Source organism: Mus caroli, unplaced genomic scaffold, assembly GCF_978045245.1.
Source record: "Mus caroli unplaced genomic scaffold, Mus_caroli_1 scaffold_5, whole genome shotgun sequence".
In the NCBI taxonomy this organism is placed as follows: domain Eukaryota; kingdom Metazoa; phylum Chordata; class Mammalia; order Rodentia; family Muridae; genus Mus; species Mus caroli.
Genome location: NW_028227260.1, coordinates 135,305,680 through 135,320,836, shown reverse-complemented (window position 1 = coordinate 135,320,836; position 15,157 = coordinate 135,305,680). Strand labels below are relative to the sequence as shown.

The following is a 15,157-nucleotide window of genomic DNA, read 5'->3' as shown; positions in this document are numbered from 1 at the left end:
AAGCATTAAAGGACATTTTTGAGAAGAAAAATGGTTTCTTTTCAAATCACTTCCTCTTCCTTCTTGTAGCAATGATGCCACACAGTCAGATGATGAAGAAAAGTTACAGTCACAACAAACAGATACTGATGGTGGAAGGTTAAAACAGAAAACGTGAGTTATACTACATCTCTTTTCTTCTACTTGTTTATTAGAAGGCTAATAAAATTTCCAGGTATATTTTTAACAAAAAAAAATGTAATACAAAAATGTTCTTGGCCATCTTTTTTCATTTTTGTAAAGCAGGTCTTGTAAAGAGATTTATCTCTTATACAGCCCCTAGTTACACTTATTCTGAAACTTCTAGTATGATAATATTATTACCACCATCCTAGTATTGTTCTGTTTCCCCTACTAATTACCATGACCAGTCATTGATCTATCATAAACTCATAAGACGATCAAATCCTTGCAATATTGCTCAGATATATCTGCAACCACTTAATTCTAGTAACTTCTTTCTCATAATTTCTTTCACCTTGAGAGAGTTGCTTGAATTGAAATATGTGGTCTCTCTTCTGATGGTTTTAAATCAGTGATAAATGTGCATTCCATACTACTCTTCCCTACCCTTTATTGGTTGACCATAACTGTCTTACATTTGTATAAGTTACCTTTAAAGAATCTGGAAATGGATCAATATATTTTTTATTATCCTTGTATTGGTTTCCATCATAGGTTCTAGACTGTGAGTAAAAGAACATCATTGACTTAGATATCATTGCCCCTTCTCGTCATCTTTCCAAATCCTAGTTCTATTTATACAGAAAGTTTATAATAATCTTCCTAACTACTCCAGTTCATAACAAGTCTATATCCACATAACTCATTTTTTTCTTCAGCATGCTATCTTAATGTCATTTTCTAATTTTAAAAACAAATCATTTTATCAACACATATTATACTCATTGTTCATTTTGACATTTTCATACATATATATGATGTATTTGATGATCATAGCCAGCCCTATTTCCTTTTCTTGTCTCCCCCTCTCCTGCTGATCTCCTTTCTTTCTTTTTATTTTCTCTTTTGTATTGGTTATTTTATCTATTAACATTTCAAATGATATGTCCTTCCCAGTTTCCCCTCCATCACATCCCCATCAAATCCCCTCTCCCTTTTGCCTCTATGAGGGTGCTTCAGCATCTACCCACCCCATTCCTGACTCACCACGCTAGCATTCCCTTATGCCACAGCATCAAGCCTTCACAGGACCAAGGGCCTCCCCTCCCATTGATTCCAGATAAGGCAGTCTTTTGCTACATATGCTGCTGGAGCCATGGGTCAGTGTGTACTCTTGGATTAGTGGTTTAGTCCCTCGGAGCTCTGGGGGTCTGGATGGCTGATATTGTTGTTCTTATCTATGATTATGAGATTATGCATGTAGACTACAGTCTACTGGTTTAGGAAAGTGGCAGTAGGTCCTTCTTTAACGTCCATGACCTCTTAGCTGTAGACAATTGTTTGGTTTTCAGTACCAGACATAAATCTCTATTCATGTGGTATCTGTAGGTGGGATGGATCCCTAGGTGGGACAGTCTCTGGATGGCCTTTTCTTTAGTCTCTGCACCATTTTTTTTGTCTCTGCATTTCTTTTAGATAGGAACAATTCTGGGTTAAAATTTTTGAGATGGGTGGTGACCCCATCCCTCAACTGGGGGCCATGCCTATCTACTGGAGATGTTTGGTGAAGTAAATCTCCAACCCAAATAAGCCTGGGCAATGAAAACACAACTCAATTAATGTGAAAACATGCTGTGCACCTAGATTGGGCAGATCTATCACTGCATTACCATCTTCTGAATATAAGAGACCTTAGAACTTGCAGATTCTCCAGGCCAAGTGCTTCTGCTCCACTTTCCTTCTTCTCCTCCTTTGTCCTATGTCATCCTCTCTCTCTCTTTCTCTCCCATAACCTTTAGTTCCACCTTCCTCTCTTTCTCTGCGAAATAACTGGTTCTAGCGTTTATTTTATACAATATGGTGGGAAGAAGTTTTACAGGAAATCACTTGAGTGCTGGCTCATTCCTTGTTCGAAGCCCCTCACAGCAGAAAGGAATTAACATCAAGTATAATTAGCCCCATGGCTATCTGCAACAGATGGTCTCTACAAGTTCTCTCTCCCCTTTGTTGGGTATTTCAGCTAATGTCATCCCTGTTGGGTCCTGGGAACCTCTTGCTTCCCTAGCATCTGGAACTTTCTAGTGGCTACCTCCAGTCCTTCATCGCCTACTGCTACATATTTCTGTTCAATTTAGTGACTCTCTGTACTTCTCTTCTCTATCTTATCTTCCCATACCTGATACTGCCTCTGCTTTTGTCTTCCTTTTCCCTCCATCCCAGGTCCCTCCCTGCTTCTACCTCCTGTGATTATTTTGTTTCCCCTTCTAAGTAATATTGAGACATCTGCACTTTGGTCTTCCTTCTTCTTAAACTTCATGTGGTCTGTGAGTTTTATCATGGGTATTCTGAGATATTGGGCTAATATCCACTTATCAGTAGTACATACCAAGTCTGTTCTTTTGTAAGTCACTCAGGGTGATATTTTCTAGTTCTTTCCATTTGCCTGTGAATTTCATGAAGTCATTGTTTTTAATAGCTGAGTAGTACTCTATTGTATAAATGTACTACAATTTCTGTATTCATTCTTCTATTGAGATACATCTGGGTTGTTTCCAGCTTCTTCCTATTACAAATAAAGTTGCTGTGAACATAGTGGAGCATGTGTCCTTTGTATATGTTAGAACATCTTTTGGATATGTGCCCAGGAGTGGTATAGCTGGACCCTCAGTAGTACTATGTCCAGTTTTCTGAGGAACCATAAAATAGATTTACAGAGTGGTTGTACCACCTTGCAATCCCACCAGCAGTGGAGGAAAGTTCTTCTTTCTCCACATTCTCACCAGCATCTGCTGTCACCTGAATTTTGATCGTAGCCATCTGACAGGTGTGAGATGGAATCTCAGGATCATTTTGATTTTCTTTTCCCTGATAACTAAGGGTGTTGAACATTTCTTTAGGTGCTTCTTGGTCACTCAGGATTCCAAAGTTGAGAGTTCTTTGTTTAGCTCTGTACCCCATTTTAATAGCATTATTTAGTTCAATGGAGTCTAACTTTTGAGTTCTTGAATATATTAGAAATTAGCATTTATCGGATTAGGTTTGATAAATATCTTTTCCCAATCTGTAGGTTGCTGTTTTGTCCTAATGACAGTGCCCTTTGCCTTACAGAATCTTTTCAATTTCATGAGACCCCATTTGTCAATAGTTGATCATAGAGCCTGCACCACTGGTGTTCTGTTCAGGAAATTTCCCTTGTCCCCATGTGTTTGAGGCTCTTTCCTACTTCTCTTCTATTAGATTCAGTGTATCTGGTTTTATGTGGAGGTCCTTGATCCACTTGGACTTGAGCTTTGTACAAGGAGATAAGAATAGATCGATTTGCATTCTTCTACATGCTGACCATCAGTTGAACCAACACCATTTGTTGAATATGCTGTCTTTTTTCCACTGGATAGTTTTGGCTTCTTTCTCAAAGATCAGGTGACCATAGGTGTGTGGGTTTATTTCTGGGTCTTCAGATCTATTCCATTGATCTACCTATCTTTCTTTGTACCAATGCCATGTTGTTTTTACCACGATAGCTCTGTAGTACAGCTTGAGGTCTGGGATGGTGATTTTCACCAGCAGTTCTTTTATTTTTGAGAATAGTTTTTGCTATCCTGGGTTTTTTGTTATTCCAGATGAATTTGAGAATTGCTCTTTCTATCTCTGAAGAATTGAGTTGGAATTTTGATGGGGATTGCATTGAATCTATAGATTGCTTTTGGTAAGATGGCCATTTTTATTATGTTAATCCTGAAAATACAACATGCCGTCATGTTAAAAGCCTTGGAAATATCAGGAATTCAAGGCCCATACCTGAATATAATAAAATCAATATACAGAAAAACAATAGCCAACATCAAACTAAATGGAGAGGAATTTGAAGCAATCCCATTAAATCAGGTACTAGACAAAGCTGCCCACTTTCTCCTTATTTATTCAATATCATACTTGAAGTCCTAGCCAGAGCAATTAGACAACAACAGAAGGTCAAAGGGATACAAATTGGAAAGAAAGAGGCCAAGATACCACAACTTGCAGATGATATTATAGTATAAAAAAGCAACTGTAAAAATTCCACCAGAGAACTCCTACAATGAAAAACAACTTTAGCAAAGTGTTTGGATATAAAATTAACTCAAACAAATCAGTAGCTTTCTTCTACTCAAAGGATAAAAGGGCTAAGAAAGAAATTAGGGAAACAACACCCTTGATAGTAGGCACAAATAGTATAAAATACCTTGATGTGTTTCTGACCAAGCAAGTGAAATATCTGTATGACAAGAACTTTAAGTCTCTGAAGAAAGAAATCGAGGAAGACATCAGAAGATGGAAAGATCTACTTTCTCTTTCTAACTAGTTTCCCTTCTACTTTGATGCCTTTTGGGCGGTGGTTGTTTTGTTTTCTTTAATTAACCAATGAGTTTAATTAAGGGTTACTTACAGGATCTTAGACAACTTCTCAGTGGCTATCTTCTTCTCTGAAGGACTGTTACTCTTTCCTAGTAGCCATTAACTACCTATAGATCTCCAGAAGGGGTATGGCCCTGTGAGACAAAAGCCGATACATTTTAATTAAACAACTAAACAAGGCAATATAAAAGCTTTATGATCCTATGGATCTTCTATTACCCTGCACAAATACCTAGTATATTTGTGATCATGAAGATTGTGCCTGATTATATATGAGTCACTAAAGTGGCAATATTGCCATATAAATCCAAAGCAAATGATCCACTTAAGCCTGAATCTTATTATTATTATCATTATTATTATTATTATTTGGTATATTAAATGATGTCAGACTATTTAGAGAAGCTGTGCCAAAAATGCGGATATTTAAAATTGAGCTGTCTTAACAATGACAACTGTCAGGGTCCAGAAATTTAAAAATTGTTCAGGAAATGTCAACATCTAAGTGATCTGTTGTATAGTCTATGCCCTAAGGCTCTTTTTTTTTTTTTTTTTTGCTATTTTGGTTTTTCTATGCAAGTTCTCACTATATGACTCTGCATAATAGCTCAGTCTGGCCTTGAATTCCCAGCCTCCTGCTTTTTTGTCCTGGGTTTTGCAATTACAGGTACATATTACTATGCTCCTTTTGCCAAGAGAAATACATTCCACATGTATTTATTTTCATTCTTGATCTATGTATCATTTTAAAAATCTGGTTATCTAGTACCTGAGCTTCCCAAGTGACAGAGAAGCTGCAAACCATGACATATATGTTAACATGTAAGACTTTGTGGTAATATTCAGATTGCAAGATTGTAATTAGAAAATGATGAGAGGACCCATACATAGTACAATACTCTGTATATACAAGGGCTCTTTCCAGCTTTTTCTCTTACCATGATAGAAGTATTTGGAATGAATTATGGGGTAAACTAGTGGACTTTGGTTCTGACTTTACAAGTTATTTTGAAATCTAAGGAAGCTACCAGTAATTGAGCCTAAGTGAATCCTGTCTGAAAAGCTTTCAGAATAGTATGAGTGATAACTGACAGTATTCATCAATGGAAAGATATTAAATATTAAGTGCCATATAAAAAGTCATAAGTCTATATTTTAGAAAGTTACCTTAATTTAATGATTTAATTTAAGTGATTTAAATGTCTTCTTGGCTTTTAACTAGTAATCATTTTAGTTTTATTTCCTGTTGGCATGATAAAAAACCCTGATAAGAGCAACTTCAAAGAGAAAGGGTATATTTGGCTCATAGCTTATAGTTGCAGGCAAGGCAGTTCCTGCAAGCCAGCAGGGACTTGAAGCAGCTAGTCATAATGCATCCACAGTAAATAGCAGAGAGCCATGAATTCATAATCTGCACATTAGTTCTCAGCATAATTTCTCTACTTTTAAATGACCCAATATCCTCTACTCAGGGAATGATGTCACCCATAGTCTTCCCATTATCAAGACATGCTTATAGACATGCTCACAGACATCTCACAGGCTAACCCAATCTAGACCATTTCTTATAGAACCTTCCTTCGCAAGTGATTCTAGAGTATATCAAATTGGCAATTAAAACTAAAGGTCATTGTAGTAAACTTATAGTTATCTGTAAAGTAGCTACCTTATTTTGGTCTTAGAAACTGGTTTTATAGGGGTGAGATGTAGTTCAGTGGTAGAGCTCTCACCTAGCGTATGCAAGCCACTGTGTTCAATCCCCGGCACTACAAAAATATTTTATCTCAGTTTTATGATGATTGAAAATAGAAATAGAAATGTTTAAAACTGAAAATAAAATTTTCAAGTAATTTCACAGCCAGAAATCATCCGTGTTCTGATAATTTTTGAATCATCAACATTCTTCATAACTTTTTTACACAATGCTGGTGAATCAAAACTAGAGACCAGCACATAGTAAGGAAGCACACTATCATTGAGCTAGACCCACAGCCACAGTCTATTTGATTCTTACAAAAGAAGGATTAAATTGTATCTGTAAATTGTTAACTTATACTTTTATTACTGTAAATAAAATAAATCATGTCATCTCTTCATGGTAGCACCCAAAATATATTGCAGTCTTTCTATGAACCATATACATAGGAATCAGTTGCTGTGTATACAATAGTTAAGACAATTACACTCATGGATCTTCCAGTTAAATGATGGGGCAGATACTAAATATGTAATTATGCACAAAAGTGCATCTATATTTATGATTACTGTCAAAGAAAACTATAAGGTGCTATGGAAGTATATAACAAGATAACATGGTTTGGTTAAAGGAAGCCTTTTTTGAGAGAGAAGATTATTTGATCTGAGACCTAAAAGGAAAATAGAAATTAGTAATCAGTGCTGGAGTGTTCAAGTCAGAAGTAAACACATGTGCAAAAGATCATAGGTGAATACAATCTTGGCAATTCAAAGAAGAGGGATTTGTTTTATTATATTTTATACCAACACTTATTTATTATTTATTTTGCTGTTGATGCACATATCTATGTTTTAATTGAAAAGATAATAATTAGATCATGTTTTAGAAGTGTTTGATAATTGTATTACTTTGTGTATGGGAGCGTCTGTTAGGAAAGCTCAGCCTAATTTTATTACATTGTATACACAAATGAAAGAAAAATCAAATCACAAGAGAGCATCTTAGACTTCCCAGGTATTTTATCTTGTAGATAAATGACTTTTTTTACCCTTCCTTTTTGTTGGTAAAATATATTCTTAGAAACAAGTCTCTAAAGTAGTCTTCTCATGATTATTTAATTGCATATTTGTGTCTTCTCCACAAGCTCTTCAAATTAGATTATCTGGGAATAGCGCCAATAGATCTCCTTAAACATGCCCATCTCCACCCCACCACTGCCGAGGTGTGGGTCTAGAATATATGATAACTGTTAACTGGGAGGAATCATATTCATGTATATTTTCTCTAAAGGATATTAACTTGAATATGTTCACTCCATAAAATAAGGAACATGAAAACTTGAATACCTACTTTTAATGTTTTAAAAGATAGCTCTTAAGTTTGTCTGTGGATAGTTCCCGTGGCACAAATTGTGACAATATACATTTGGCATATTTTCTTCAGGACTCAACTAAAGAAATTCCTTGGAAAATCAGTGAAGAGAGCAAAGCATCTTGCTGAGGAATATGGTGAACGTGCTATAAATAAAGTTAAAAGCGTAAGAGATGAAGGTTAGTAAAATAAGTATGTTTCAACTGAATACTGCATTAAAGTATGTATTCTAAATTTAGTTTGTTATTTATAAGAAGCACTCTATATCAATAAATATAATAAACTTTTATAGCCATAGGTGAGTCACTTAATTTTATGAATATAAAGGATGGTAATGTATATGTTTTAAGTATGAATTAGGTAGTTTTGTCATTATAACAACCTTGAATAATTTACTATACAGTGATTAAGTGAAAATCAATTTTGTTAGACTTTTGGCTTTTAAAACTATTTTTAAGTGACTAGAAAAATGTCTTAGTGATTAAGAGCACTGGCTGCTCTTCCAGAAAACACAGGTTAAATTTCCCAGTATTTACATGGAAGCCTAGAGCTTTGTCTAACTCCAGTTTCAGGGGATCTGACATCTTCTGGTTTCCATGGGCACCAAGCACATACTTAATAAGTAGACATTCATGCATGTGAAACACTCATACCCATAAAAATAAGTAAAATTTTAAAAATGTTTTTTAATTAGGAAAACTTGGATTAGACAGTGGTTTTACTGGATAAAAATACTTGCTATATATGGTGGTTTGGTTATGCTTGGCCTATAGGGAGTGGTACTGTTAGGAGGTATGGCCTTGTTGGAGGAAGTGTGTTACTGTGGGGGTGGGCTTTGAGGCCCTCTTCTAGCTGTCTAGAAGCCAGTCTTGTACTGTTTGCTTTCTGAACAAGGTGTAGAACTCCCAGCTCCCTCTCCAGTACCATATCTCCTTGGATGCTGTCATGCTTCCTACCATGATGATAATGGACTGAACCTCTGAACCTGTAGGTCATCCCCAGTTAAATGTTGTCACTTATAAGAGTTGCCTTGGTCATGGTGTCTCTTCTCAACAATGGAAACCTAACTAAGAAGTTGGTACCAGGTGTGGGATATTGCTGGGATAGGCCTGACCATACTTTTGTTTGGAAGAACATGGATTTGGGGACTTTAGATTTAGAAAGCAGTGGAATGCTTTAAGTGGGGTTAAATGGGCTATCCTCGTAGGAATATGGAAGACTCTTGCTGAAGGTGATTTGAACTGTAGAAGCCTGGCTCTAGAGGTTTCAGAGAAGAATTTTAGTATGTGGCCAAGAGCCTATTCTTGTGACATTTTGGTGAAGAATTTTGTTGCTTCTTGTCCTGTCAACAGAGTCTGCCTGAGGCTAAGGTAAAGAGAGTAAAATTAATTACACTGGCAAAGGAGGTCTCAAAACCCACTTTAGGCTGTATGCTGTGGTTTACTCTCATAATGAACATCATAATGAAGTATAGCAAGGTTAAAAAGAAAAAGTACAAAATGTATGTGTCAGTTGTAAAAGGGCACCAGGAAGTGCAATGGAGTTGAATCCTGTGTTCCAGGAGATAAACAGATTAAGCGAGTGGTAGCTTTCAAGCAAGATCCTACCAATTATGTTTAGGCCCAGGCATGGTAGTACAAGCCTTTAATCCCAGGACAGAGACAGGCAGATCACTGAGTTCAAGGCCATCCCTGGACTGAACAAGTTCAAAGTAAAGAAAAGCTTAAGTAGTACAGGCCTTCAATCCTAGCACTCAGGAGACAGAGCCATGCAAATCTCTAAGTCCAAGGTGAATCTACAGAGTAAGTTCTAGCCAAGCTTAGGCAGTGAAGGAGTTGGAAAACAGAAAGCTGGTGATAATATAATAGAACAGGGGGCCATGTTCCAACCCTAGCAAGCAGCTCCAGCCATGTGACTGTAGCTTTATAGTCAATAGGGGGAGACTACTGGGACAATTGATGCTGGCTAGCTAGAGCTAACAAAAAATGCAGGATAGCGAAAACTATTCTGAACAATAAAGGAACTTCTGGGGGAATCACCATCCCAGGCTTCAAGCTGTACTTCAGAGCAATAGTGATAAAAACTGTATGGCATTGGTATAGAGACAAGCAGGTAGATCAGTGAAATAAAATTGAAGACTCAGAAATGAACGCACATACCTATGGTCACTTGATCTTTGACAAAGGAGCTAAAACCATCCAGTGGAAAAAAGACAGCATTTTTAACAAATGGTACTGGTACAACTGGCAGTCAGCATGTAGAAGAATGCAAATCGATCCATTTTTATCTCCTTGTACAAAGCTCAAGTCCAAGTGGATCTAGGACCTCCACATAAAACCAAATACAATGAATCTTAACCTCAAACACATGGGCACAGGGGAAATTTTCCTGAACAAACCAGCAATGGCTTATGCTCTAAGGTCAAGAATCAACAAATGGGACCTAATAAAATTGCAAAGCTTCTGTAAGGCAAAGGACACTCTCAATAGGACAAAAGGGCAACCAACAGATTGCGAAAAGATCTTTACCAGCCCTACATCTGATGGAGGGCTAATATCCAATATATACAAAGAACTCAAGAAGTTAGAATCCAGAGAACCAAATAACCCTATTACAAATGGGATACAGAGCTAAACAAAGAATTCTCAACTGAGGAATACCATATGACTTAGAAGCACCTAAAAAATGTTCATCATCCTTAGTCATCAGGGAAATGCAAACCAAAATGATCCTGAGATTCCACGTCACACCAGTCACAACCTCAGGTGACAGTAGATGCTGGCAAGGATGTGGAGAAAGAGGAACACTCCTCCATTGTTGGTGGGATTGCAAGCTAGTGCAACCACTCTGGAAATCACTCTGAAGGTTCCTCAGAAAATTGGATATAGGACTACCTGAGGAAATGTCAGACTGATTTCCAGTGTTCCTCTTTCTCCACATCTTCTCCAGCATCTGCTGTCACCTGAGAATCCAGCTATACGACTCCTGGGCATATACCCAGAAGATGCTCCAACAGGTAATAAGGGCACATGTTCCACTATGTTCATAGCAGCCTATTTATAATAGCCAGGAGCTGGAAATAACCCAGATGTCCCTCAACAGAGGAAGGGATACAGAAAATGTGATACATTTACCCAGTGGAGTACTATGCAGCTATTAAAAACAATGACTTCATGAAATTCTTAGGCAAATGGATAGAACTAGAAAATACCATGCAGCATGATGTAACCCAGTCACAAAAGAACACATATGATATGCACCCACTGATAAGTGGATATTAGCCCAAAAGCTCAGAATACCCAAGATACAATTCACAGACCACATGAAGCTCAAGAAGAAGGAAGACCAAATTGTGGATGCTTCATAGGAGTAAATATGGAGACAAAGTGTGGAGTATATACTGAAGGAAAGAGCATCCAGAGACTGCCCTACCTAGGAATTCATCCCATATACAGTCACCAAATACAAACACTATTGTGGATGCCAAGAAGTACATGCTGACAGGAGCCTAATATAGCTGCCTCCTGAGAGTTCCTACCAGAGCCTTACAAATAAAGAGGTGGATACTTGCAGCCAACCGTTGGAGTGAGCATGGAGTCCCCAATGGAGGAATTACAGAAAGGACTGAAGAAGCTGAAGGGATTTGCAACCCCATGGAAAGAACAACAATATCAACCAACCAGACCCTGCACAGCTCCCAGGGACAAAACCACCAACCAAAGAGTACTTATGGAGGGATCCATGGCTCGAGCTGCATATGTAGCAGAGGATGGCGTTGTTGGGTATCAATGGGAGGAGAGGCCCTTGGTTCTATGAAAGCTTAATGCCCCAGTGAAGGGGAATTCGAGGGTGGAGAGGTGGGAGTGGGTGGGTGGGTGAGGGAATACCCCCACAGAAGCAAGAAGAGGGCACGGGGATGGGGGCTTTCCAGGGGGCAGGAACCAGGAAATGGGATAAGATTTGAAATGTAAATTTAAAAAGTATCCAATTAAATTTTTTTAAAAAAAGGAAACTAGGGGTGATTAAGGAGAAACCAGAGTTGAAATTGAGGTGAAATCTTCTGGGAAGTATTTTTTGAGAGCACAAATAAGCCTTGTTCCAGAGATAGTCAAGGTTGTACTTTGTGTTGTAGCTGTACTTGTTAATGTGTAAGAGTCACCCAGGTGGTACTGGTTTTGGATACATGAAGGGATCATGAAGAGCAGCTGAGGCTTGGCACTGAGAGAGGCCACAGAGAGTATTGGTGAAGGTGCAGCCTCAGTTGCAGTTGATGGCCCTGGACTACAGGCATCATGCAAAGAAGTTGAGGCTTGGCACCATGATGTCTTGCACACGCCGGGCTCGACAGCAAGAACTATGCTGCAACAGGATCCTTCTGCACACGTTTATTGGGAGAGCTTGATTGCAGAGGCAAAGAGACCCCAAGCCCAGAACTGGTGCTGCTTATATAGGCCTAGGAGAGGCGTGTCTCACACTCAGATTGGTTGTGCTTGGGTTATACTTACCACCTCATTTGCATGCCTACATCTGATTGGTTAACTTCTCTCTCATCTGATTGGTTAACTTCTCTCTCATCTGATTGGTTAATTTTGGTTAATTCTCAAAACCTCATCTTGGCAAAAAAACTTTACTTCCTATGTATGCGTGGTGGCCAGCAGAAGCCAGCACCACCCTGCAACCGCACATGTGGCTTTCCACAATGATGGAAGCCTTTGAGAGGCTATTGGTGAATTCTAGTTGGGGTAGAAGACTCCAGCATTTTGGAGATTGTAGTACCACGGGATGACCACTAAGATCAGCAGCAGCATTGGATTGGAGTGAAGTCAGTCAGAGCCTAAGACTGCTACAGAGGGCAGAACTGGAGAAGTGACCCCACTCCTTTGGAGGAGCCCAGAAAATCATGTATGGATCTGAGACATTGGAATAAGAAGCTGTAAAGTTGAAGTTGCCTTAGATATCCCAAGGTGTTAGAGATGTCAGAGCCATAGGGTACCTAATGAGGAAAGCTGGTAATATAGAGTGGAACCAGCCCAAGAGAATGAAGTTTGTTGAAGTCATCAAAGCTGAAAGGAGTTGAAGATCTGAAGAGTGCTTTGACATCAGACATGGAGATGTAAAGTTTGGAGTTTGCCCAGTTGGATTTTGCTCTTGTTTGGTCCAGTATTTCCTCACTATGAAATTTTAGAATGGTAATACATATCTTACTTGATGTTTGAAGTATGTGATCTGTGTTTCGATTTTGAGATTTTGGGAGATTATAGTTGGAATGCATAAATCTTAGAATAGACTTTGAACTTTGGACTTGTAAATATTATTGAAACTGTGATAGACTATGAGAATTTTTGAAGCTTAACTAAATGTAGTTTTCATTATGCAATGACTAGGAATTGCTCCCATAGAAACTTCAAACAAGTTTGTGGAGACCTGGGAGTAGAATGTGGTGGTTTGAATATACTTGGCTCATAGGAAGTGGCACTGTTAGAAGGTGTGGCTTTGTTGGAGGAAGTATGTCACCATGGAGGTGGGGTTTGAGATCCTCCTCCTAGCTGCCTGGAAGCCATTCTTCTGTTTGCCTTTGGAACAAGATGTAGAACTCCCAGCTCCTTCTCCAGCACCCTGTCTGCCTGGATGCTGCAGTGCTTCCTGCCTTGATGATAATGGTTTGAACCTGTAAGGTTCAGACCTGTAAGCCCCAGTTAAATGTTGTCCCTATAAGAGTTGCCTTGACCGTGGTGTCTCTTCTCAGCAATGGAAACCCTAAGACACCTTAGAAGGCTGATGGGTGCCTTGCAATTCACTCAAAAGCTACATGCTGTAGTGTGCACCTGTAATGCCAACATTTTTATGATGATATAGGAGATGGAGAAAGAAGGATTGCTTTCAGGCTCACAGGCTAACTAGTCTGCAGTATGTAGCACAGCAACAGAAAAAAATAAAAAACCAACCAACCAACCAAACAAACAAAAAAACAAGAGATACCCTGCTTCAAAAAAGAGTAAGACTATAACCACTCTCAAAAAATTGTTCTCTGATCTCTTGTGATTTGGTATGTACATGCACCCATGTATACACATACACACACCTGTGCATGCATGTACACATACATAAAACAAAAAGGGGGGACAGCAAGATTTCTCAGTGGGTAAAGAAATTTGCTGCCAAGACCAACTGTATTTCAATCCCTATAAGGCATGTGACAGAAGGGTAAAGCAGACTCCATGTGCACCTCATTTGCATGTACATGTGCACAATGAATAATGAAAACACAGATTTTCTTAATTTCCAGAGATCTTATCCCACTGTGTCTTTGTTATTACTATACACATTTGTTTTATTAATAAATATATTTAGTACTTATATTCTACCAGATAATCTTATAAGAATTAGCATGAATTAATTTACTCATAAGAAATCAATGATGGGGGTATCATAATTATCACCATTTTATAGGTGAGAAAACTTGAGAGAAATAGATTGAGTAACTTCTCTGTGGTCATCCAGATTATAATTAATAGCTAGGCTCAATTTCTAACCAATGCAGCATCAGTCTCCATTTTCTTAACCAGTATGTTATATAGTAATAGACAAATTTTGCTTCCCTGTTTACTAACAGTATGCTTGATGATCAATATATTTGAAGCTATGATTGTAACTAGATATGTATTAACCATTATTTTCATTGCTTTGTCTTCAGTGTTTCATACTGATCAAGATGACCCTTCATCAAGTGACGATGAAGGAATGCCATATACAAGACCAGTAAAATTCAAGGCAGCACATGGTTTCAAAGGACCTTATGATTTTGATCAGATCAAAGTGGTGCAAGATCTTAGTGGTGAACACATGGTAGGTACTGTTTCATTTTTCATGACTGGTAGGGTATTTTTTGAGGCTTCTATTTAACTAATCTTTACCAATGTTTGTACTTCTACTAATCGAATTCAAGAACAATAAATTTATATTAATATATTTAAATGAAATTTGTCTCTGAAATACTGTCTAAGAAATAACTTTTTAGGCTGAGTGAACTTACCCAGGCCTAGAATCCCAGCATATAGAAGGCTGAGGCAGGAAGATGACAAGGTCAAGGCCAGCCTGTGTTGCATAGGGTAACCCAATCTCATAATAAACATGAGCTTTAGAATAAGTGAATTCTAGGCTATATAACTGAGAAAACTATGCAGAGGGACCAAACTTTAAAACACTTAAAGTAGAAAGTAGTCTGTCACTTTTAAAAACATTTAAATATTCCCAACCATACTTTAAATAAACATTTTAGGGCAAGGAATATGTAGAGCATTTGTACAGCATACATGAAGCCTGAATTTCAATTCATATAACTTTAATGAAAAATATTCAGACTCCCATAGTGTTTTCTATAGTAAAATGTTACACCAAGACATAGAGAAAGGTAAATGTTTGCATTCTTTCAAATTTCTGAAGTATCAGACTGGGCATGTGGCTTGCTGGTAGTTATTCCTTCATATTGATGAGGCTCTGGTTTGATCCCTAACACTGCAAACTAAAAAACAA

At 38.0% G+C, this 15,157-nt stretch overlaps 1 protein-coding gene across 3 annotated transcripts in view; it reads left to right on the top strand.

The window, feature by feature from the left end:
* The window catches only part of Wdr44 (WD repeat domain 44), a 119,709-nt gene that overhangs the window by 77,801 nt on the left and 26,751 nt on the right, over positions 1–15,157 (top strand). For all 3 annotated transcript variants that reach the window (XM_029473407.2, XM_021152997.3, XM_085838234.1), the window contains 3 exons: positions 70–153; positions 7,697–7,803; positions 14,319–14,470. In XM_029473407.2, coding sequence (XP_029329267.2) covers positions 70–153; positions 7,697–7,803; positions 14,319–14,470 — 343 coding nt within the window. The remainder of the gene's footprint in view (positions 1–69; positions 154–7,696; positions 7,804–14,318; positions 14,471–15,157) is intronic.